The sequence below is a fragment of the Prinia subflava genome, chromosome 4 (assembly GCF_021018805.1).
Source record: "Prinia subflava isolate CZ2003 ecotype Zambia chromosome 4, Cam_Psub_1.2, whole genome shotgun sequence".
Taxonomy (NCBI): domain Eukaryota; kingdom Metazoa; phylum Chordata; class Aves; order Passeriformes; family Cisticolidae; genus Prinia; species Prinia subflava.
The window spans coordinates 36328860-36354286 of NC_086250.1; the positions used below are offsets into that span (position 1 = coordinate 36328860).

At 38.5% G+C, this 25427-nt stretch overlaps 1 protein-coding gene across 9 annotated transcripts in view; it reads left to right on the forward strand.

The window, feature by feature from the left end:
• OSBPL8 (oxysterol binding protein like 8) overlaps window positions 1-25427 on the forward strand; it is an 83287-nt gene that overhangs the window by 50096 nt on the left and 7764 nt on the right. For all 9 annotated transcript variants that reach the window (XM_063396425.1, XM_063396428.1, XM_063396432.1 and 6 more), the window contains 16 exons: window positions 2925-2995; window positions 6305-6385; window positions 7172-7273; window positions 7959-8162; window positions 11883-11967; window positions 13101-13272; window positions 18262-18496; window positions 19865-20049; window positions 20743-20824; window positions 21526-21624; window positions 22033-22129; window positions 22469-22567; window positions 23293-23390; window positions 24065-24154; window positions 24723-24859; window positions 25181-25366. In XM_063396425.1, the coding sequence (XP_063252495.1) occupies window positions 2925-2995; window positions 6305-6385; window positions 7172-7273; window positions 7959-8162; window positions 11883-11967; window positions 13101-13272; window positions 18262-18496; window positions 19865-20049; window positions 20743-20824; window positions 21526-21624; window positions 22033-22129; window positions 22469-22567; window positions 23293-23390; window positions 24065-24154; window positions 24723-24859; window positions 25181-25366 (2023 nt within the window). The remainder of the gene's footprint in view (window positions 1-2924; window positions 2996-6304; window positions 6386-7171; window positions 7274-7958; window positions 8163-11882; window positions 11968-13100; window positions 13273-18261; window positions 18497-19864; window positions 20050-20742; window positions 20825-21525; window positions 21625-22032; window positions 22130-22468; window positions 22568-23292; window positions 23391-24064; window positions 24155-24722; window positions 24860-25180; window positions 25367-25427) is intronic.

Genomic DNA, 25427 nt, shown 5'->3' on the forward strand with positions numbered 1-25427 from the left:
AGCATTTTCCAGCTCAGTTATTTGCTCCTCAAAACTGCACATGCACACCAGTAATCAAATCAGGCTGCTCCTTTCTTTTCATTTGGAAGTCAGTAATATTGTTGTTTGGATTGCTGTTTGTGATCTTCTCATGCATTGCATTTCTTTTGTACTGTTTTTTCTGTATGTTTGAATTAGAGCCTCCAGTGGATAGTAATTATTTTTTTATGGATAAAATAGATCTGACATTAAAAAGTAACATGCTTATTTTCTGATGTATTTTTCTCGTGTATCACAACTGCAGATGGCATTTATTGAGAGGCACAAAACTAGTATTCAAGATGTAAGAGTTATGTTGGTTGGTTTTGGTTTTTCCCTTCCTTCAAAACTGACTGAAGGGACAGATTGTGGGTGCAGCTTCAATAAGTATATGTTATGCTTAAAAATTGTAATCTATTACCTAGACAGGTTTTTTTGAAATTGTACCTTGCCACAGTCTTTATCCTAAATAGTCTTTAATTTTGCAGTATATATAGCCTCGGTTTTTGTCAACAACAGTGTTTTGAAGGTTTTGGTTTTGGTTGTTTTTTTTTATATTGACTGCATTATCTGTCTCAATCTCTAAAGCAACACTGATTTTGTTTTAATGGCATCTTATATGCAAGGGTTCTGGTTCCTCTGTCAGGCTCTTAAATCTCTCTGAAAGCTCCTAATGAGTTTTAATGGAAATTTTCACTTGCAAGTTTTGGAAGAACATGCTGAATGCTCACACTAGGAATGCGTTAATGGACAGTTTCCCTTGGCTTCTGAGGTCAGACCATGAACTGTGGCTGAGTGCACTGGCATTGGGATCAGCTTTCAGAGCCCATGGCACCTGAGCTATTAAGATAAGGAAGATCACACTGGAAGAAACTCTGTTAAGATGTAGTGTTGCTCTGAGTGCAATTGCTGATGCTCAGAACTGCTTTAGAGAACAACAGTGGTGCTCCTAAATCTAAGGATTACTTTCAGTATTGTAGATAGAAAATGATACATAAATTCAAAGGATTCAGTAGAGAGGAAATTACAGGAAGGGGCTGTCTTCAACACCTGAATTTCTACATTGTGAAATGTGGGCTCAGGTTAGTTCATTAAAGAGCTGCAGATTGAGTTACAAGGTGGGAAAGAACAAGTGAGCTAAAATATTAAGCCCAAAATCGCTGCTGGTAAATATTGAAAAACTTGAAACACTTTTTTTTTATTACCCTGATTCTAGCCTTTCGTGCTCTGGCAGTCTCTGCTCCAGACCGCTGTCTGTATTGTGAGTTTATCCCTCTACGCAGAGGGAGGTTAGCAGTAGGATGGTGGGGGATGCAAAGCTGGATGACTGGGTTTCCTGACAGACCCAGATGGCACAGTGCAGGGTTTTCCAGGAGGTGCAGCACCCTGACTTGGCTTTGCTAATGAACCCCTGAGAGAGCCCTTTTCTGTGCTGTGGGTGAGGAGGGGAACCGTCCGTGTGGTGGATAAGTTGATGAATCAGATGGCACGCACACCTCTCCAGCTCTGAAACACTGAAAGCAAGGACGTGAAATTCATGGAAATGCAACTGAACTTTGGTCTTCATGGTCAGCTCTCTGGGACAGAGTAGTTCTTTCTGGTTTCATTTCTGCTTGGTGATACTGATGCAAAGCTTGTTTGTGAAAATAAAGAGTGTATGTCTGTTGGATAAGGGTGTGTCAAGTCCTTAAAACGGTTGTGCTTTAGAAAGCAACCTTGAAATTATAGCTTCTCTTCTGTAAGAACAATCCTGACTTAGCACTTCCTTGCTGATTCCCCCTCACTAAGGCTTCTGTATGTGCCATTAAATAAGCAAAGATGGGAAAGTCATTAGAAAATGCCTGCACTGCATTTTCAGTGGGATTTGATTCCTTTTGAATCAGATTTCTTTTGGGCACTGGATAAGGAGAAAGCCTCTGCTATGGTTCTGGTGTGTGTTTGACTTCCTAAGTCTGGCCAGTCCAGTAACTTCTCAGTGAACTAAGGCAAGTGTAGCCTGAGGCTTTAAACAGCTTTTGTTTTACTTCATGCCTGATAACTAGTGCTATAAAAAAATGTGCCTTTGCATTTGGTGTTATGTAGGAAACGTGGCTTCTGGTGTGTGGATTTTTTGTGGATTCCCTAGTTCTACAAATCTTCTGCCTATCAAGGTACTTCTTCCCTGTTGTCAAATGGTCTTCCATGTTACAGCTTTTACAGGTTCTCTGGCACATAGCAGCTGTGTGGCAGCACCCACACCAGTTGTGTCCCTGTTTTCCACTGTTGCACAGACACTGACTTACTTTGCTTTTTGGATACTGGAGAGTGTGAGGTGTGTCACAGAAGACAAACATGAGATTTTGACAACTGTTTTAATATAAAGCCTTGTAGTTATACTTCTTCAGTGTCAAGTTGAAAGTATGAATTCAAGACTAATATAAGGAACTTTTAACATTTTCTTGCAAAAAAAACCCTGATGGTGATTTTAGTCAGATTTGCTTTCATGTAGGTGGTATTTAACTGTTATCTAATTCAGGAAGCTACAGAAATGAACAAACAAAAAAAGGTTTTATTTAGTACTCTTCTCTGTGCCTGCATGTATGCAGGTAGGGGAGAATGAGAAAATAGAAGGACAAAAGTTGGCATGTTATGTTTACAGTTTATTGTGTTATTGGATCAGGTGCAGCATTTTCCAACTACGGGGACTGTTCTTGCCTCTTAGTGGCAAGTATTACATTAGTGTGTATTGTAGTTGCTGGCATGATTTTAACTGATGAGACACATTGGTATGTATATGTTATTTGAAAATTTCATTTACTTCTACTTTTTTATGCTAAACACGTTGGCAAATTTATTTCAAAAGCCAGTTCATATAAATTTTGTTAATGAATTGAAATCTTTTGCAATGATGTTGTTTTTTCTTTAAGGTTTTGACAAAGGGAAGGAAGATGTGTCACAAAATAAAGATGATGCAGCGTATTCTATGTCAAAAAGCAAGGTAAGGAAAACAACCTCCTAACCTGTCTTGAAAATGTTGATCTGTAAAGGGGTTACACATTTTTAATTAAAAAGGGAAATATATTTTAACTTTTGTTGTAGATAATCTTGAAGATTACTCTTCAGATTCAACAATAGATGAAGAATAAAGGGAATCTCTTAATATAGTTCCCAGGATGACATCACATCCAAATCAGTGGTTCAAAGTAGTGAAAATTAAATATGAAGTCTGCGTGCTGTCATCTTGGAGTGGGATGTTGCCTTGCCATAGATTTTAAATTGCCTTGCCATAGAGTTTAAAGGCTCTAACTTACCCAGCTTTGTGGTTTTTTCTGCTAGGATGTTCACTGTCTTTTTAAAGAGGCAAATTTGATAACAGACACTTAAACGAATTGTTGGGGTGCAGCAGGTGTGGGTTGCTCTGGAAGGTGATGACCTGATTTCAAGCACAGCTAGCTCCCAGGGGAAAGGAGGAAATTCCTGCTTTTTGCTGCATTTGGGCACAGCTGTTCCCACAGCACTCTGTCCTGGGCACAGGCAGCCACACTCCTTGGAGGTAGAGTTTGCACTCCAGGTCTTGACAAAAATTTTTCTGTGGTATTTGATATATCAGAGCCATAAAGAGAAGCATTACAAAGATACTGAAGGAAAACAAAAAAGAAACTTAAAGATTATAGTAGCATTTCCAGGCTTAAATGGTGTCATTGAAATTGCAATGGGATAAGCAGTTTAGTTTCTGCAGCTGATACTGCAATTTTGTGGTGTGTAACTAAATATTTCAAATGGTTGGTGTCTTATATGTGACTTGGAATCACAGAACTTTGTATCTTTTTGCGTTACTGCATCCTAGAGCCACACATCAGGGATATCAAGAAAGCATTTTCCATCTAGCTTTCTTGTGATCAAAATATTTATATTGATCCAGAAACCTGAAAATCAATTGGACTTGGAGATCAAGTTAATATGATCTCTTTTGACTTGGATTTATTCCAGACTCTAAAGAAAGATTTATCTTTGACTATCTAATTCCCTTTTCCTCTCCCTTATATTTATTTTTCCTAGTCTTAACAGAATCATAAGTCTTTTGGTTCTTTGCTGTTACATTTTTTGTGTCTTTCTGTCAAAGATAAAACCAATATTCCTATTTCTGCTAATACATGTTTTTCTTCACCTTTTTTCATTAATTGCTGCATATGGGGGTTGATTTTACCAGTGTGAGCGAAATAGCAGCCTTTCCTCCTAAGGGAGAATGGAAAAGCAGTGATGGGACTTGTCTGTAATCTGGTGCTGAATGTACTTTGCTGGGAGTTACAGCAGAGTCTCCTAAATTGTTTTCTTCTAATTTTTTTGTCCCATCTGCTTTGTGTAGCTACAACAGTGAGAATGTTACTGGCTTAAAAATATACAGATTGCTGACCTGTCTCATAGCATTGAGCAGCTAAATGTAGACCTTTACTCAGTGTCATATTGATGAGCTTTAAAACTGAGACAATGAGAAAATGAGTTTTTGTAGCCTGGGAAACTTACTGGTTTGAGGCTTTTCTATGCCTGACGTTTAAATTGCCTTAGCTTTCTATTAGTGAGCAACTAGAATATTTATGAATGCTTTGCTTAAGTTGTTCCATTATAGCTTGCATAATGAGTTCATTACCTCTTCTTATGTGACAGTGATAATCATTTTTCCCCTCTTCTGTTACTACATTTAAAGTACTGTGTTTCCTTTAAATTCTACAGAGAGGAATTTAATTTCAAGTTGTACACTCATCTTAAAGCTAAATTTTGAGTGTCAAGAACATACCTTTATTACAGGTGTTTCCTTCATTTTTCCAAGATAGATACAGAAATTAAAGAACACTTATTTATCATTAAAATAATTTTGAGCTAAAATTACTTTTTGCCAGTTATTGCACATACCTTTTTTACAGCAGTTAAATAGACTTCTGTAAAGTCTTAGTTCTGAATTAAAGATGTAAAGTAGAACCCGGGTTAAATTGTTCTGTGCAGCTTGTGACTCTTTTGGCTTTGTTTCTTTTGTTTGAGCAGCCTGTGAGTTAAGAGAATGCTCAAGAGCGTTGCTTTTATTGTTGCTGTAAGTTTTCTTCAAAGCTTGTGTATTTTTTGACTGTAATTTTATAGTATTCCAAAAGAAAATTCATTTTCACACTGTAGTTTGAGATTTGATATGTGGAACATCTTGAGGATCAGTTCTGATAAAATTTCCTTGAATTTTAATTGAGTACAGAGTTTAGAATGGTACATTGTTTTGGTTTTCTTTTTGACTAAGCAGAATTTTGGGTCCACCAGGCTTATGTTATGTATTTCCACAAAGAAATACAACTCTTTAATTTAATTTAATCTGAAGTTTGTATGTAGTGAATACCTACCTTCTCTGACCTCCAAGAGGAATAGTATGAAAACTGTCATAGACTCCTCTTAGACTCTTCTTTTTCCCTTTTTCTTCCCCCTGAAGAGTGCTGTTCCCAAAGTGAATATTTGGTGGCTTGAGTTCCCTTTCAACTAGTAGGCAACAAACTCCTAGGAGTAAACTTTGAACCTTGCAAGGCATGAGGTAGGGGCGGGGGCAGAAATCATGTGCTGCTCAGTGTCCTGCTTGAACAAGACTTGGGCGTCACGAACAAACCTGGCTCTTGTTCCCGCCTGATGCCACTGTGAGCCTCTTGAAGATGATTTGCAAAGTGATCAGAGCGTGGAATTAGGGTGCAAGGAGCAGAACAAGTTCCATTAGTGGGCTGTTACACTCTGATGATTTGTAGAGCACTGAATCCTAGACTGAAGAGGCCGTGTTTTCCTTCATGAGTCATAGGGTAAGTGCCTCTATAGCAGCCCATTTGGAGAAGCTGTCAGGTTGTGGATGAAGACAGCTGATTCTGTATTTTGATTCATATATCCTGGGAATAACTCCTGTGTTAAAACACCTGGATTCTCCTAAAACATTCTCTCTCTGCTAAAATAAAGCCTAACTATTCAAGCACCCTCTGTCTAGGAACAGTGTACATGAGCTAAATACTTACTGTATATAGGTCAGCTGCTTCTGAGGGAACCTCAGACTTCTTTCCCATAAAATCCTTACAAAAAGGGACTCCATGAATAGGTGGTGAATAGCTCATGTTACGAGCTGTGGTTTGTTGGTTGGTTTGGGTTTTTTTAACTGGGGAAGCAGAGAAGTGAGAGAAAATGGAAACATTACAAACATAATTGCACTTCAAACACTTGCTAAAGTCCCAGCATTAGTAATATATTCTTGTATCTATCATTGTCATTTATTTATTATGTGTGTTGTGAATTTCAGTCTGAATCCAAGCTCTTCAATGGCTCTGAAAAGGACATCTCTCAATCTTCAAGCAAACTTACAAAAAAAGAATCTCTCAAGGTGAATTAATTTCCTAGTAACTTGTCATGGGCTATAAATGCATTCATATGGTGTTACCTTATTCTCTAATGAGAAGACAAAAATGCCAAATAATGATGAGACTTAGAGAATATTTAAGTATTGTGAGAAGTTGTGCTGTTGAGTCTCTTCAAATTTGACTCTATTTTTACTTGAATAATGGCTTCTATAATGCAGTCTTTGAGATGGCATAATATTGTCGAATAACTCAGAAGATTATAAATTTTTTCAGATTGGTAGGGACCTCAGGACATCTACATGCAATGAAATAACAGATGGAATTATCAAAATTGCAATTTGAATGCTTTTTTACTATCTTCTTCCCTCTGTACTGTAGCAAGACCAAATTCCTGTGTTTGGAATTTCAGGAGAAACCTAAAATCATTTGGCTTTAAATGAAGGAGATATATTGCTGCAAATTTCTCCTGGAGGGGAACATAACTGATGGGTAAAGACTACAGATGAGATAATGTACCTGTATATTGGAACTTGGTTTGGTTGGTTTTTCTTCCCCTTTGATTCTAACAGGAGTTTCAAAGTGCTTAGTTTTAAAAGAAAATTGCAGAAGAATCTGAAATTGGCTACATCATAGCTGCTCTTGAAGTAATTGTTTACACTTTGAGTCAAATACTCTGCTTTAAAGCTATTTTTCTATATCTGTATTGAAATTTAGCAGGTCTTTCCTCAGCTTGTATTGGTCAATACCTTTTTGTGCTGATAACTGGCTTATGGCCATGACATTGTAAACATTTTTATTATTATTTATAGGTTCAAAAGAAAAACTACAGAGAAGAAAAGAAGAGAGCCACGAAAGAATTACTTAGCACCATCACAGATCCCTCAATTATTGTTATGGCTGACTGGTTGAAGGTCAGAATCCAACTGTGAATCCTGAGTTGAAGATGGAGCAGTTAGTTGCTTGCGGCTTTCAGGCCAGAATAGAAAAAGCTCAATCTTTTACTTGTTGTTAATGTTTTTCTACAGGCACAGCAGCCACTAATTGCATCCCAAGGTCTCTGTGCTCAAATCCTAGGGGACTAATAGAGGAACTTAGCTCCCACTTACTGCAGTCATCCCAGTCACATTATTCCTGTGTGCATAGCCATCAACTTGGGATGAGTTGGCTGTGCAATTCTCATTTTGTCCTTCTCATTTTACACTTTGAAGTGGCTCTGTTACATACATAACAATTGCAAAAATTATTCAGTCAGATATTTGGAGGCAGGTTTCTTTGTGTATCTCTGGTAGTTTTCCTTTCCTCTCAAGAACTAGCTGGTACTGCTGTCTTGAAGATAGTAGTTCAACTGTACTGCAGTTAAATTGTCATGCTTCCCATATCTGGATGTATGCATACCCATTTGTAGAACTGAGTATTCATCAAGACAGAAGAACAAGCATACCTGTATATTCTGTAACAAACCTGGTTAAACTTTTGAAAGACCTGATACACTTTATTTTGAAATGAAAGCTAATAAATTTCAATTTTCATTTTGTTAAGGGGAATGGTTTTGGTATTGACTTCACTGAGATACAACTGTAACTATTTATCTTCTAGATTCGTGGTACTTTGAAGAGCTGGACCAAACTGTGGTGTGTACTGAAACCAGGAGTGTTGCTTCTTTACAAAACTCCCAAAAATGACCAGTGGGTAGGAACAGTGCTGCTGAATGTTTGTGAACTCATCGAGAGGCCTTCTAAAAAAGATGGCTTTTGTTTCAAACTTTTTCATCCTTTGGAGCAGACCATATGGGCTACAAAGGTTAGTGGTAGCATGCATGGTTCTTAAGGGATGACTAGCATTAATCAGCTATGAGTAAAGACAGTCAATGAAAAGCTGAACTGTGTTTTCTGTTTCAACTTCAGTGGTTTGTCTTGATTCTGAATATAAGTTAGAATAGCCAAAAACCACATCTAGTCCCATTTAGAAAAAGTATTTGATTTATGCTGCTGTGTGCAGCATAAAGATCTTCAGAAATGTGATGTGCAAAGGGTTGCCATTAAAAAGGTTAATGCCATCACTGGCAATCACAGAAATTAAAGGAATAAATGTTTAACATTATATTTTACATCAGCCAAATCAGAGAAATTAAGGTGAGATTTGCCAAATTAAAAGAGTTTTGTCGCAAGCATTTCTTGGTGTCTAACTCTGTATTCATGTAATAAAATGTCACCTTTAGTGACATTAGTTCAATTTGCTTGTAAGAGTCAAAAAGCTTTACTTGCTTGTGCAATAATAGCTCATATTGAAACTTGTTAGCCAAGTCTATACCTTTTTGTTATAATGTTAGGAAGATAAATGTTTTCATTTGGTTCTGATGTCTGTTTGCCTTGTTATACATGGCATAATACTGTGAGCAGCTCTTACCTGTGTTGAAAAGAACCAGGAGTGCTCTGCATAGCAAAGGTTTATTTCAGTATCTTCTAAGGATCTGTAATGCTTGCTCTTACTCATTGTTTATAATCTGATAAACTGTTCTTGTTTTGTGTTTACATGTGGAGAGGAGATGTGGAAGCACAGCACAAGTGAACATATTTTCCTTCTGAAATAACGTCTTACTTTAGATGAAATTACTGTACAATATTAGGACCCTTGTAATAATTAATTATACCCTCTAAAATATACATCTTACAATCTCACAATTTGCCCGTCTAAATCTTAAATTGAGATAGATGTACTGTCATGTCTGTAGACTATGCTGTATTGAATTTGTCATCTTTTTCTTACGGAAGTCAGTCAGTATCATTCCTGATGCATGTGGTCATTCTGGATTGTGATCATTTATCAGTGTTATCTAAATTTACCAAACTTAGATCAAACTACTTGTAGTTTCTTTTGGATAATTTTATTTTATTGTTGCTTAGGCAAACTTTTCAGTAATTAGTGGTGATCTTTGCAGAACACAAACTCCCTATCTTTTTCCAAAGCTGCAGCATTTGGTGTTAATGTGCTTTATTTATGATATATATACATACATTGCAAAGTGGTGGCCTGTCTGCAGAAGATCACAAATCAGTCTTGTATTTCTTTATTGCTTGGCAATGAGAAATGGATTTGTTTGTTTTTTTAACTAGATATTTAGAATTTAGAGGACATGCCCTACCAGATTTTTACTTTTTTAAGGTAGGTCAAATTTTAAACCTGAACAAGTTAATATTTTCCATTCTAAATGTGCTGAGAGTTGGAGTGGCGTTTGTTCATTTTGGTATGGCTATTTGCAGTTGAGAATTACTGGATTCCATGAGGTGAAAGGCCTTTAACCTTGGATCAAAGGCCTTGAAACCCTTTTCTGCCTTGCTTACCTAGTCAATCATAATGTCCTAGTTACAGATTTATTATCAGGAGGCAAACTTCCATAAGTGTAATAGCAGTTGACTGATCTAGAATAGATTTACCAGAAAGAGCCTCAAGTCCAAGGCAAAATGAGCTTTGTTTGCAGTTAGAGCAGAAAGATAGCATTGCAAAAAACACGTATGGAGGTATAAGTACTGCAGGAGATTGTCTCACTTGAAGACACTGCCCGTGGTGTGTCCTTCTGGCAGACTGCAAATTCTCTTCTGCAGTAGTTTGTGGCCAGTCACTTCACATGCTCCCTTAAGCCTGTTGCTGTGGTCTTTGATGTTCCTCCTGCACTCTGAGGTAGCTGATGCATTGTACCTTGTTTGTCTTCCTTGTGTGCCTGATGCTATTTCAGTTTTCTGAAATTATTAATCAGAAAAGTTAACGCATATATTTTTTCTGAGTAAATTTAGTCAGGAGTGACTGCGTATTGGTTTTCATTGTTGTCTTTGAAACAATGTTCATGGCATTTGAGTTTTATTGCCATGAATATTCTGTAAGAAGTAAACTTCAACATTTTTTAATCTAACAGAATTTTTGACTTGACCATTGGCTTGGAGTAGTAGCATCATTTCATCAGAAACAGAGATAATCCAAATAAAGTCACCCAGCAAACAGAAATTAATGTGCCTCTTGTACAGATCACTAACTATTGGAAATTGGTTTTGAAACCATAATGGGTGATGTCAAAAAAAAATATCCAGTGCTATTGTAATAGTAACCAATTAGAGGAAAACAAGATCCTTGAGCAGTTATATGAAATAAGTCAATTTACTTAAATCTTTGCTAAAAATGACTCATTTGGTTTTACTCATATATTGTTAAAACACTTAGAGAATGTAACTTTCTTGCATTAAAAAAAAACTAAACCAGACCCCAAAACCACACTTCACCTCTAAATTGTAGTTGTTTGGTACGAGTAAGGAGCCTACCCTAAAGTGCCCACAGTATAAACCCAAAGGGCAGATCTCACGAGCAGAAGTCTGCCCTTAGCCTGCCCCACTGTCCTGTGACCCAAGAGTTTTGAGGCCTTTGCAAGGTGCTGGCAGCACCTGAGCACCTCTCCAACCCTGCCTTGTGTGGTGCCATGGTGATCTCCCCTCCTTAGGTGACACTGGACTTCTTCCCTGCCTTCCACCCTTTGGGTGAGGAGTGGTCATGCATTGGGGTTGTCCTTCTTGGTACCCACTAACTCCTCATGTCAGTGTTGCTGCTTCATCAAAGACTTTTTGGAGGCACACCTTTCCACTCTCTTCAGAGGAAGACTGAGGTTTGGAATCTTGTTTCTAGTACCTAATTGCTCGTACTCTATACTGACTCCTCAGGAGCTTCTGAACATCATTTACACCAGCACCAGCTTGTCCGTATTGGTATTTAAGTGCCACCAAGACTACTCCTTTACCCACTTCTTGCCCTCAGAAATGTTCTGGCTGTTTCATTTGCTTGCTTCTAAAATTACCTGCCTTTATCTGCTTTTGCTCAGAACTTCTGCTGGCTTTCCAATTCCCTCTTCTAAGCCTTATATTGGCTTTCCATTAGGTTTCTCTGGGGGAAATCAGTAAACATCAAAATGTATTAACTCATCAGTTAGGCAGGCTTGACCCAGCTTTCAGTGATAGCTTCAAGTATGTTTAATACAGCCCTCTTTGCCTATCAATTGTCTTAGTTATCACAGATAAACTTTTTTTAGAAGGGATTTAAAATGGTTATTTAACCTTTTATTCCAAAATAAAGATTGACAGAAATGGGAAAGTCTTTTGAATTTTTTTTTTAATGTGAAGGGTGAAGAAATTCATAGTGAAAATAAAACTTTGGCCAAGTCTGTTTTATACACCAACCCTGCCTCCCCAATCAAAAAATCACACCAAAACCAAAAAACCCCAACTAAACTAATTTTTCCTTTTAATCCCCAGGCCATTCTTTTGATAACTGGGCTTGAATTGAATCCTGTACTTAGAATGAAGTCTTTGAAGAAGAAATCCAGTGAAAGAGGGCTGTCCATCTTTCCATTCATGTCTTCATTAGATGTTGCTGAGTGACAGTAAATAGCCCTGCAGTGTGTCAGCTTCTTACTACATTGAATGATAAACTGTAAAACTGAGTTAAAATATCTGATGCTGTTCCTGTTTTGTGTATTTCAAGGGTCCTAAAGGTGAAGCAGTTGGTGCTATAACTCTGCCATTGCCCAGCAGTTACTTGATCATCCGAGCCGCTTCAGAATCAGATGGTAAATGGATACTTCATTGATTTTCAGCAATGACAACACTTAGTTATGAGAGATGGTTTCAATTGTCATATCATGTCTGTTAAAGCACTATGATTGCAGTTTAATTGTTGTTAAGGTTATCCTTTAATTTAGAGCATTCAGTTATGTTGGTACTAGTACTTTTTCATGGTTATTAAACGACAATATTGACCTGAAGGAAAAGGCATTGAACTTCTTGCAGTTGCCTTTTGTTGGCTGGGTAGAGGAAGGGGAAAGGATTATCTGTGATTTAGCTATATTAATGTATGTCTAACTGTCAAGTGCCTTTGTAAAGTGCTAATATGGATGTATTCTTATTAAAGCGTTTCTGTGTTAAGTGCACCAGTTGCAGTGAGTTCTAATAGTAAAAATTCCTTCAAAATGTAGCTTTGTAAACACTCTTCACTGGGAAAGTGGTGATCAGTGCAACTACCTTCTAAAGTTACAATGTGAAAAAAAATTAAGACTGTTGTGTAGCTCTTTCTGGCAGGTGCTTTTCCATTTACTGGTTAATTAAGCATAACCCTGCAGATTTTGAAAATAGGACTCTCTCTGCCTTCTGTATTGAGAATCCGATTAGAAACATAGAAAAGAAGAAGGGGAAAGAATACACAAACTTGTTCTTTTTGCCAAAGAAGATTAGAATACCTGCTTTTTATCTTTTGAAATGTTATTCACACACTATCGTTATAGCTCTTTTGCCGCACTATTACCATATCACTTGGGCAAATTTTGCCAAATGATGCAGTTACTTAGTCTTCAGAACTAGAGCAGGGCTGCAAGCAACTTTGGGGGCATTCCATTGTCATGACCTGGGTGGAACCAGAATTGCATTAAGGAAGAAATGCTGGAACATGCTCTAACCTGTAAAAAAATCATGATTTAACTTTCTTGTCCTGCCCTGAAGCATCCCTTGCACCGAAGCTGGGTGGTTGTGAGTTGTTTTCATGTCCCCACCAGACCGTAAAATCCAGTGCATGTAACATGAAACTCTGAAGTGTGTCTCCAAAGGCAATGCAAGCAGGCCCAAAGGACTTTTTTTCCCCTTAGGAGACAGAAGTGGTATAGTTCTGTTAAATCCTTCATTTTTAGTCTAATACTAAATTTGTCTTTAGGCAGGTGTTGGATGGATGCTTTGGAGCTGGCACTGAAATGTTCAAGTCTGCTTAAACGTACAATGATTAGGGAAGGTAAAGAACACGATTTGAACTCCTCATCCGACAGTACTCACGTCTCTTTCTATGGTCTGCTTCGTGCTAACAACTTGCACAGTGGAGAAAACTTACCGTAAGTGAATTAATTACTAAACCTGATTGCCTTTTGGCAGAACCTAGTAGTGATAATTTCACCACAGGGAGTCTAAGGCTGCAGATTTTTGCTCCTGAGTTCTCTTTATATGCCTTATTTGCAGTGTGTTTTATTCCCTGCACATAAAATGAAAAAATCTTCTTTTAAGCAAAGTAGATCCAGGTGAAAGCTTGGCCCAGGAACTTGGAGTATCACATCAGTAAGCTGAAGTACTCAGTTGAACTGTTCAAAAGAGAAAAAGTTAAAATTTAAAGCTGGTGTCTCTTGTTAGCTTCAGCGGAAAATCAGAAGCTTAGTACACATGACAAAAGACATTAGATGTGAATTTAAGTTGCTGTTGTTTAGTTAAAGAAATTAATAATCTTTTATTTAAATGGTTTCGGCATGAATCATCAGATGGATGAATAATAATTCAGTCACCTTATGATTAAATGCACAGAAGTTAAAATTGTCTTATATCCCCTGATATCTAATGTCCGAGAGCCCTCGAGTTACTCCCTGATTATTTCAATAAACACTTTCAGCCAGGTTTTTGTGAGCATAAGCTTTTGTGGAAATAAATTAAGTGTAGTGAATGAATGGTTATAGTGGGTTGATTGTGACTGCATGCCAGGCACCCACCAAAACCTCTCTCTCACTACCTTGTGCAGCTGGATAGGGAGAGAAAATTTAACAAAGGGTTTATGAGTTGAGAGAAGGACCAAAAGTCATTCAGTAATAACATCATAGGCAAAATAGGGTTAAGCTAGAGATATTAATTGAATTTATTACTAACAAAATCAGAGCTGAATAATGAGAAGTAAAATAAGACCTTAAAAAACACCTCTGTCCTACCCCTCTGTAACAGTTTCACGTTTGCCAATTTTGACCTTTCCTGGCCAGTGCACCAAATTTTGATGGTTTTTTGTGCCTACTCTCTTTTCTTTCTGTGAGATAGACTGGGAGGAAAAAGGCAAAACAGGCCCAACTTAAAGGTTACAAAGATAGTTTTGTTAACACACAGTAAAGGAAGGAAAAAGAAAAAAGAAGAATAATGAAACTTTCAAAGTTCTTCTCCCCACAAACTGTTCACTTTCTCAGAATCAACACAGAGAGACAACTTGTGATTTTCAGTCAGTTTCACTATTTGAAAACTAGTCTTTCATTACTTCTTTAAGAGTAGGAGTCTCTCTTAGAGTCATGGATCCCACTGAGGATTTAGGAACAGTTCTCTTGTGGGTTTTAACTGTCACAGAAACATCCATCCGGGGCAAACCTGCTTCCGTGACCCCTCCGACCCTTCCTCCCATTAGCAGTTTCCCATTAGTAGCTTATGGGTCATGTGAACTCAGGCATATTCGGGTATCACCTTTTAAAGATTAACAACTCCAGAAGCAAAGGGTTCCTCATCACAGGGAACAGAGATGTCTCTTCACTTCTTCACCGGCTCAAAGAGCTTCGCATCTCTCTCTGTTCAAACATCTCATGGCACTACAAGAATCACAGATTCTAATGCAATATTACTCAGTCCATCACAAACACCTTTGCTCAAAAATCCACAAATGAACAATCATCTCCCCAAATGCATATCTTTCTCATGATTTGAAGGAATAGTCTACATATAGAGTTCATTTCCATAGCTCTAATTGAAGTCCAGCCAGCAGGCAACTTCTCCATCCTTCTTTTTTCCTCTCTGCCCAGGAGTCACCAGAGAGGGACAGGGGCCCTGCCTGCCCCTCGGTCACAAATCGGGGTGGGCTCGGCCCAGCTGGGCCTGTAGTTGTTATCAGGGGCCCGGCTCCCTCCTGGCTCAGCTGGCTCCAGGGCGTAGGGAACCTCCCCTTCTCCGCCGGGAGCCCATGGAGCCTGACCGGGCCTCGGGCTGCCTCCCCCGCCCGACAGGGGCAGCGGCAGGGCCAGGCCGGGCTGACTCCCCCGGGAGGGGGAAGCGGCAGGGACCCTGGCTGCACCGAGGGAGTGGCTGCTGGGCTGGCTGTGACCTGTTCTATGGTCAGAAAGGAAAGGGCTGACTTGGGCTCACTCAAAATTTTATATGGGTATTCCTCAAAGTCACATCTAGCTTCCTCAATGGTCAAACAATATGTCAATATTTAAAAATTAACTCCAATAATAGATGCCTGTCTCAAAACAATTCCAAGGTCCTGACAGGGAACTGTTTCTACTTTAACTAAAAACCAAACTGTGTCAACCTATAACGCCCTCCCCTCCATCCCCAGAGGCACAGAGAGACAGGGAATGGGGTTTCCAGCTGCTGCTCAGGGAGAGGCGTCCACCATGGGGCCCCTCTCACAGGAGATGTTCTCTGGACTTCTCCAACATGGGTCCGTTCCACAGGCAACAAACTGCTGCCACGTTGGTCCCTCTGCCACAGGGGGCAGTTCTTCAGGCACAGCTTGCTGCAGCATGGGTCTCCCACAGGGTCAAAGGTCCTACCAGGACACTGCTCCAGCATTGGCTCCTCTCCCAACAGGTCTGCAAGTCCCTGCCAGGAGCCTGCTGCAGCACAGGCCTCCCATGGGTTCACAGGGATGGTTCAGGCATCCACCTCAGTAATTTTCCACCAATTCAATATACTTTGTGAAGATTTAGCTGTCCATTTGTCTTTTCTGGGTGGACAGGAATTTTGTTGTGCTGTTACAACTATGCTGTCCCAGAAAGAGATCTGGACTGAGAGAAATGTAATTCTTATGCAATGCATAGATGGCCTGAGAAAAGCACAAAAAAAGCAAATGTTTGCCCCCTGCAACAATTAAAGGCCCTATCCAGATGACCAAGCCTGGCTCAGCTGCAGTTTTGTGCCTTCTTTTCTCTCATAGAAACAATATGACTGCTGTTTACAATTCAGCTGGAGATCTGTACTCTGGAATAGTAGTTTAATATCAACTGCTGGCCAAGATTACAATCACAGCAATTAGCTCCAGCTGTTAAGGCTAATTAAGACTAATGCTTTAAGTACATCTTTTGATATAGCATATTCTAAGGGTGTTCAGTGCTCTTAACTGTCTGAGGAACAAAACTGGCAGGTCTAGCTTTAATTGGGTAGCAGACAAGGGAGAAGAGAGGTGAAGGCAATTTTAACTTCAGCTGAGAGGGAGCTTTTTTAAGTAGGTTAATAGCAAGAGAAGGCCCAAAGAAAATCTTGGACCGATACCTGTTGAAGATGGTCACCTGAAAAATGGGGATGAAGAAAAATCAGGCAGATTCACTGCTTTCATTTTTTTTGCCTCAGTCATTAATACTACTAGTAGACTGGGCTGCCTGATCTCCTTGACGTGGAGGCCTGTGAGTGCAGGATCAGTGACTTTCCATTTCTGGGCACTGAAATTGTAAGAGACCAGTTGTATCAGCTGGATGTGTGTAAGTCCGTGTGGTCTGATGTGACTCATCACAGAGCAGTGAAGGAGCTAGTGGATGTTATGATAGGTTACCTCTAAATTGTCTGCCTCGGGAGTCTGAGGAGGTCCCCGCTGCCTGGAAACTAGCCAGCAGTATTCAGATTTACAAGAAATGCCTGAGGGAAGATCCAGGAACCTATAGACCTGTGAGTCTAAACTCAGTACATGGAAAAATTATGGAGAAGGTTATATTATGTTCTGTTGAAAGACATTTAAAGAACAATGAATCACTAGGCACAGTCAGCGTAGGGAAAGTCATGTTTAGTTAATATGATATCCTTCATACGATGAGATCAGTTGCCTTACTAGATGAAGGTAGGGCAATGGATAATAGTTTTCCTGGATTTTAGTAAGGGTTTTGATATATTCCCTCACAGGATCATTTTGGATAAATTACTCAGCTGTGAGATGAGCAGGATCACAATGTGCTGGTTGAACAACTGTGTGAATGGCATGACTCAAAGGAGTGTGGTGAATGGAGCTACATCTGGCTGGTGACACCAGCAATGTCCCTCAGGGCTCAGTCGTGGGCCTGTTCTCTTCAGTGTTTTTATCAGTGCTCTGGATGTAGGAGTTGAATGCACTCCTAGCAAGTTTGCTGACAATGCCAAACAGGGAGGTGCTGCTGACTCTCTCAGGGGATGAGAGGCCTTGAGGAGGGATCTGCATGGATTGGAGAGTTGGGCAATCATCAATGGCAGGGAATTAAAGGAGTCCCAGTACCTGATTCTGCACCTAGGGCAGGGTAGTGCCAGGCACAAGAATAGCTTGGCAGAGGAGAGGCTGGGGAGCAGCCCTGCCCTCATGGTGGCCCAAGGTGACCGCTGGGTGTGAGGCAGGCACAGGGCCAGAGGAGCGGCAGCAGAAAGGGGCCACGGGATCCACATGGGTCAGCAGTGAGCCCTGGCAGCCAAGGGCAAACACCATCCTGGGGTGCATCAAACAGACGTTAACCGGCTGGTCAAGAGAGATGATTGTGCCACTGTATTCAACATTTGTGTGGCTCACCTTGAGGGATGTGTGCACTTACGTGCCTCAAAATTTAGAAGGGTTATGAAGGTTCTTGACTATGTTCTGAGGAGGAGTAACAAACTTGTTAAAGAGCTGGAAGTCATGGCCTGTGAAGAGGGACTGAGAACTTTCAGTTTGTCTAGTTTTGAGAAAAGAAGGCTGAGATGCAAACTTAGAGCTCTCTTACAGCTTTTTGAGGAGGGGAACTGGAAAGGGAGATGCTGAACTCTTCTCCCTGGTATGGATGCATGGAAATGGTTGAAAGTATCATCAGAAGAGGTTTATACTGGACATTAGGCAGCATTTTTTTACCAAGCATATGGTCAGACACTGGAACAGGCTTCCCAGAGAGGTGGTTGATGTCCTGGGCTCATCAGTGTCATTTGACAGTTCAGTGAGAAGAGTATACATTCTGTATGTTTCCAGCAAGGCTAGTGTGACACTGCTGCCACCTCAGGCTTGATACTGATGGTTTTGGTGTGTATTTTATTAAGATCCTGGTTTGGAAACAATGAAATGGTTGTGTAAAGTTGAAGATTCATTTAGCCTTTGTTTTTAATAGGTTAAATGACAGTGAAATGGAAAGGCATCCCTTCAAAGATCAAGATACGTACTCTGACAAGTCTGATAAGGAAAATGACCATGACCGTGAGGAATCTGATAACGATGGAATGGCGAAAAGTGAAGAAAGCGACAGTGACACGTCGGAGCGACAGGATGATTCTTATGTCGATCCAGAACCAATTGATATCAAGGAAACAACTTACTTAGAAGAGAGTCATGAAGAACTTGGGGAGGTAAAAGGGCTGTTGATGTACTGAGTAAGCAGCTTCTCCAAATAGTAAGCTGATATTTTAAGGGTCAGAGTACACGTGAAAGCTGGCTTTCAGGATTGGCTTTCATATTTTCAGCAATAATGTATAGAAAAGGTTCTGTTCACCCCTATTCTGCCCTGCTTTGCCACTCTTGTGCTAATGTATGAGATTTCAACAGCGATAATGAAATTACCTGTATTGCTCAGACAGAAGGTACACAAAGGGCCACCTGCAGCAGAAGTTTGTCATGACTATTTGCTCTTTTGTTATTACTTCTGTTTGGGTTTTATGAACTTAGTCCTGGTTTTTCTTCAAGTAAAACACTTTGAGATGAAGGTTTGAATGCAACCTGACACTTCTTTTTTTCCTCCTGCAAGAGAGAAGTTAGGCATTTGTAGTCTGCAGAATTTAGTGGAAGGCTTTGCTGTGCTTTTGATGTCACCTTGCATTCTAATGATTCTCCAGAGCTGCTATTCCACTTCTGCAGGTTATTTTATGTATTTGCTTATACAGGCACATATGACAGGGATTTATAAACCAGAAATCTTGGTAACAGAAATCGAAATAAGTCTTTTCACAAATCTCTTCTTTCTCCTTGAGAGAAATGACTATGAGGGTTTTTTTATACTCATGGAACTTGAATAACTTATTCTTTAGTGCTTTATAGTACTTTGTCTAGACAAAGCAGTATTTTAGGAAAAGCTGAGGAGTTTTAAGTGGCAAATTTTTGAATATGCATTTTGGAACTGTTCTGGAAAAAGAGAAACCTTTCCTTGCTTTTCCTACAACCACTGCTCTTGATTTCAGAAACTATATGGGATAACATCTCCCCTCTTCTTGGACAGAAAGGAGCATCAAGTGTGGCTGCTGGTTTTGCTCAGTTACCCATAAGTCAAGTATTTTTTTAAGGAAAACCACTGATGCTGCTGACTGATCCAAGGCAGTGAAAAGCATAGATATGTCAGCTTTTATGGCTGGGAAAAGCTTGTAGAATGAACAGCCCTTTGGTGTTTAAGTCCTGCATTTGAGAAGAGAGTAAAGCAGGTGATGCCTAGGAAAGGACCAGAGAAGGATTTCTGAACAATATTCTACCTCAAATTTTTCCAGCCTAGTGATGATGAAAACAAATGCAGTTTTTAGTGCTGAATAGTATATTCATCATACTTCATTAAAGATGTATCATAAGTGCATTTATAGAAACTTGATCTAACTTCCATAGTTGCTTCAGCATCTCAGAGTGGTTTATTTCAAGTATCCATTTCCCATTCTCACTGCAACCTTAGAATGTCCTGTCTTCTGGAGGATTGTTTGCTTTCTTCTTTCTGTAAGCAATTTTTTGGTTCATCCTAGGCAGGTGAGGCTGCTCAGACAGAAGAAGTGTCAGAAGAAAACAAGAGTTTCATCTGGACACTACTGAAGCAAGTCCGGCCAGGAATGGACTTGTCCAAGGTTGTACTGCCTACGTTTATTTTGGAACCTCGCTCTTTCCTGGACAAGCTGTCTGATTACTACTACCATGCAGATTTTCTGTCTGAGTAAGTAAATCCTGTCTCTGGTTTTCATTCTTACTATTTTTTAAATTAAAATAGGGTTACAGTGTCAGATATTGTCATTTTCTGAAAGCTAACTGCCTTGAGAGCTCATATGGTACATCTTGAAGCCTGGCCCCTCTTATAATTTAATACTAGTTGTGTTGCATTTCTGATTTATCTTATGAAGGCTGTTTGAAAGATTTGTAAAAATGAGTTTAATTTTTTTTCTCCAAGAAGAATATTTAAAATGAGCAACCAATACTAGTTAATTTTTTAAATACAGTGTAAAGTTCTGTCCAGATTTACAGTTGCCTGCTCAAATGTAGCTAATAAATTAAAGACTGTAAATTGAAAATACTCTTCAGCTCAGAGCTCTGCATGTAAGTAGGCTGGTTCTAAAAAGATACTAAAGTAGTAACCTGTACATGGAAAAACTTGAGTGGGGGTGGGACAGAATTTAATGTTACAAAGAACAGACTCAAATATGGAAATACCACTTCTAGCATTTTTGTTTGAATTCAATTTTCAGATAATTTGAAAACTTTAAATTTAGTGAGATCAGGCTGAAGGTTTTACAGTAGTGCAAATCACAGACCTGTTTTAGTCAGCTCATAGATTGACGATATGTCACAACAATTGACAGCATGCTATAAATGTTGCAATAGTGGTACTTGATCTGTGTGTTCTGTTTCACAGAGCTGCTCTTGAAGAGAATGCCTACAACCGCATGAAAAAAGTAGTGAAGTGGTATTTGTCAGGATTCTACAAAAAGCCAAAGGTATACTTTCACGTATTATTTTGTCTTTAGTCATTCTGTCTGGTTTGAGGACTTAGCGATCTGCTGGAGTAAGTTTTTCTTGTTAAATTGATATTTTAATGCATTTTTTAAAAAATCAGAGATAAGTTTTCATTGCCTACATAAACACATAAACACATAATGGAAATTTCTGGTCCCTAGCCATGCTTAAAATAGACTATATTCAGTTGCGATTGTCCCTTGGAGTAGAAGTGGAACTAAATATTTTTTGATAATGTTGAGCCAGTTCTATATTTACCATTCTTCACTGATAACAGTCTGAAATTGGAGGACTAATGTTTCCACCACTTCATTTGGCTTTGCACTAAGCACCCTTCATAGTCACGTTGTTGGGAAATAGTATTCACAGAAAGTACTTACTACCTAACTTCAGACAAAAGCTCTGTAACAATTCTGCAAAAAACAAATGCCTTATATTCTGTGTGTCCTTACATGTTGATTAGTTTAGTGGATATACTGAATATATGATAATTGCCTTAGAATGAAAAGCAGACTAATTGAGCATAATATTCAAATGATGAAATCAAATACCATGTACTTAAGCATATATATTATGATAATTTTTTTCCTGTGTGTCTTATCTTCAGTGATAGACTGATAAAATGTTTTGTGACTTGTGTACATGCACATGTATGGTTACACTCTATTCAATTTCTGTTTAGGGACTAAAAAAGCCGTACAATCCTATACTTGGAGAGTTTTTCCGCTGCATGTGGATTCATCCAAGAACGAACAGCAAGACTTTTTATATTGCAGAACAGGTAGATGCAATAACTGGAAAAACTATTTTTAAGAAAAATAAATGTTTTGTATATTTGTGTTAGTTAAATGCTATGGTAGTTTCAGAAAATGTACTGAAGTGTATGAATAGTATCCTAAAACCTCTCCTGGTGAGCATAGTTTGTCACAGCTGTCTCTTTTAAGTGTGCCTTCCTAAAGAGAGAGGGGGAATAAGTCAGGTACTGATTTTCTTAACTCTTAATTCTTGAAATTCAGTAGGTAATTGCTTATCTTTATCTCTAAAGATTTTAGTCAAATTTCACATACATTAACTGCATTCTAATACGTGCACCCTGAATTTCACATTGTCATTATAGCTCAAAATGTATAGTGTATTCACTGTATTGCTTGTTTTTGTTTTTCTCAAATATGTGGGTTTTTTCCAACAGGTGTCACATCATCCTCCAATATCTGCCTTCTATGTTAGCAACCGCAAGGATGGGTTTTGCCTTAGTGGTAGCATTCTGGCCAAATCAAAATTCTATGGTAAATAATGGGGGTTGTTTGGATGTATGTGTATTGAGGGATGCAGAATTGGTGCACACGAGCTGTGTTTTGTGCATGAAATAAGGCTGTTAGAAGGGTCAGTGTTTTGGTTGGTGTATTATCCTTTCCTTACAAAGTTTTTGCTCCCGATCTTCAGAATTTTAATTTCTACTTTCGGTGTGTTTTAATTTTTAATTGGACACACTGTGTATTATAGTGGCTTCACTAGACAGGACAGATTGCAGTGTTAAATATACTGATGTTTAATTGTATTGCTTAGTCTTTAGGGAATATTGTCTTGCAGGGTGAGAAATGTGACAATCTGTCTTTGAATTTCAGGGAATTCATTATCTGCCATACTAGATGGAGAAGGACGGCTAACGTTTCTAAATAGGGGAGAAGATTATGTTATGACAATGCCATATGCCCATTGTAAAGGTAGTGGTTTTTTTCATTCTCTGGATGGCAAAATTATGACAAAAGAAGTTAGTTATTCTAAATAGTTCATTATTCTAAATAATGTGCTGTGTTGGATTCAGGCCTGTCATCTGGAGGAAACTGGTGTGAACATTGGCTCTAGGCTTCCACATATTTTATCAGGAAAAAATATCTCTGTTGTTTAAGCCACGTTTTAATTTTTGACACAGGAAAAGATTTTTTTTTCATAACTAGTAAGAAATAGTAATAGCATATATATAGTTTTATGTCACTACATGACATTACTGTTTGAGTTGCCTTTTTTTTAGAGCAGCTTTGAGCTTTTCCACTATTTTCCTCTAGTAGACATGAAAACCAACATAGTATCTGTACCACTGTGTGATTTGATTGTAAATCATGAACATTTGTCCTTAGTTTCACTATGGGAAATGGGTCAATGCTTTGCAAAGTTTTCTGGAAGGTCAGTAATAGCACAAAATAGATTGCAGAATTTCTCATTTTTAAGCTTTAATTTACTCAGTATTGTCTACCCATATACTCCAGAATTCTCTTCAGAATACACCGAATCACACAGGAAAGGTCATCTGAAAATAGTTTTTCCTCTGGCAAAAGCACATTTGCTCTAGGAATTGTACCCAAGTAACTTAGGGGTTTGGTTTTGTTCAGTTATAACATTCATTTTAGCTGGGTTTGTTTTGATTTGTTTTGTTTTTTCTTCTTTGCAGGAATTCTGTATGGAACAATGACCTTAGAGCTTGGTGGAGTAGTCAACATCACCTGTGAGAAAACTGGCTACAGCGCCACAATTGAATTCAAACTCAAGGTTAGTGCACGGTGCGAGGGGCACAGGAAGGAGAATGAACAGAATGTCCACTCACACAAGCTAAACAAAGGTTTCTGAACTACTTCTAGGTGGCCTCTGAAAAATGCATTTGCCATCCTTGAGGTGGAAACTGATTTAAAGCCGAAAAAACAATTTTCAGGAAGTGTGCATACAGAAAGGGAAACTGTATTCAGTTGAAATTATAGGGGAAACTTTAAAGTTGGGAGGGTGTGTTAAGTGACAATTTGCTTTGTCAGCCCACAGGATACATGTGCAACCTGTCAGAAGGCCAAAGAAAATCCCTGGCAATTGTTGCTGTTTCTATAAAAGACAGTCTCTAGTAACAAACGGTCCTTGGCCAAGCCATGAAATAAGTGTAGCAAATGACTGTGTCCGTTGGAATACTGTGTCACTGTTTTCTGCATTATTTTCTCTTTTCCTTCCACATATGTTAGACAATACTTTTACTCAGAAGATCTTTTAAGAAGGGAAGAAGAAACTATTTACTCTAGTTTTAGACTTCTTTAAGATTAATAGGTAAAAGATAAAATACTAAAGATATCAGGGCTGTTTGTTGCACGTCATAAATTCACATTTTTCCTTAAGACTAAACATATAAACAAAAACAACATGTTATTAAAATAAACATGAAACCATTTCTTTTTGTTTTGCAGCCTTTTTTGGGTAACAATGACAGCGTTAACCAAATATCAGGGAAAATTAAGCTTGGCAAAGAAGTTCTGGCTGTTTTAGAGGGTCACTGGGTAAGTAGTGAGTGATGCTCTTTTATAAATTCTGGCTGATGGTTTAGACAAGTAAAATAGCACTTAAATACAAAAAAGACTCATGTCTAAAAAAAAGTTAAGTACTGCTTTTGCAGAAAGTATTCAAGAAAGTATAGAATCAACATTGTTCTATTTGCAGCTCTTAAAAGGTGGAGAAGTGCATGTTTAAGTAGTTTATGAAGAAAATGAAATGTTGCTTCACAGTGAATCTTATGAAATACTTTGGTATATGCATTAGTAATATGAAGAATTTTTTGGCACCAGCATGAAATAATTAAGGTTGTTTCAGTTCTGGTGAGGTGACATGGTATCTATCACTCATTTCCGTTGGTAATGATTCCATTGCATCTCTGTTCCAAGCTAGAACTTAGCAAAGAGGGCAGAGATTGAATTTTAAAGTTAGCATATCTAAATTTTCTTAACTGCATGCATTCCAAAGAAAATAAATTCTTATTACCAAAAAGAAGGGCTTATTCTTGGCTTCTTTTTGTTATTTTGGCACTCTTTGAGATAATGACACTTAAGATACCAATCTTATCTGTTACAGGACAGTGAAGTTATTATTAGTGACAAGAAGACAGGTGTTTCAGAGACATTCTGGAACCCAACATCTGATGTGAAGCAGCGTAGATTACGTAGATACACTGTGAAGCTTGAAGAGCAGGATGACTTTGAGTCAGAGAAGTAAGTTCACTTTAGAACCATGTATTTATTTTGCCAAAATAAAACTCATAATCTTCTCCAAATTAGAAGCAAATTATCATGACTTTCCCATCCTTGATTATACTAGCCTTTGATTATAAATAAAGTAACACTGTTAAATATAAGATCACTATTTATATTAGGGAAATCTTGATAGAAATGTAGATCAAACATTATTAAAATGGTACTATTCTCTTTGGAAGGTGGTCCATGTACTTAGCCTATAATTGAGGACATTATTTGCAGTTATTTCTGTCAACCAGACCATGACTCTGGTGACTCTGTATACTGTTCATTTGTCAGGCTTTGGCAACAAGTGACAAAAGCAATAAATAATAAAGACCAAACAGAAGCTACTCAGGAGAAGTATATTCTGGAAGAAGCTCAGAGAAAGAGTGCCAAAGAGAGGAAACTTAAGGATGAAGAGTGGACATGCAAGCTGTTTGATCAGGATTCAGTCACAGGAGAATGGCACTACAAATATGCTGAGTGAGTCCTGGAGTGCTTGGTAATGTTGCTGAGCCTCTTCCTGTGGTTTCAGCAGAAAAAG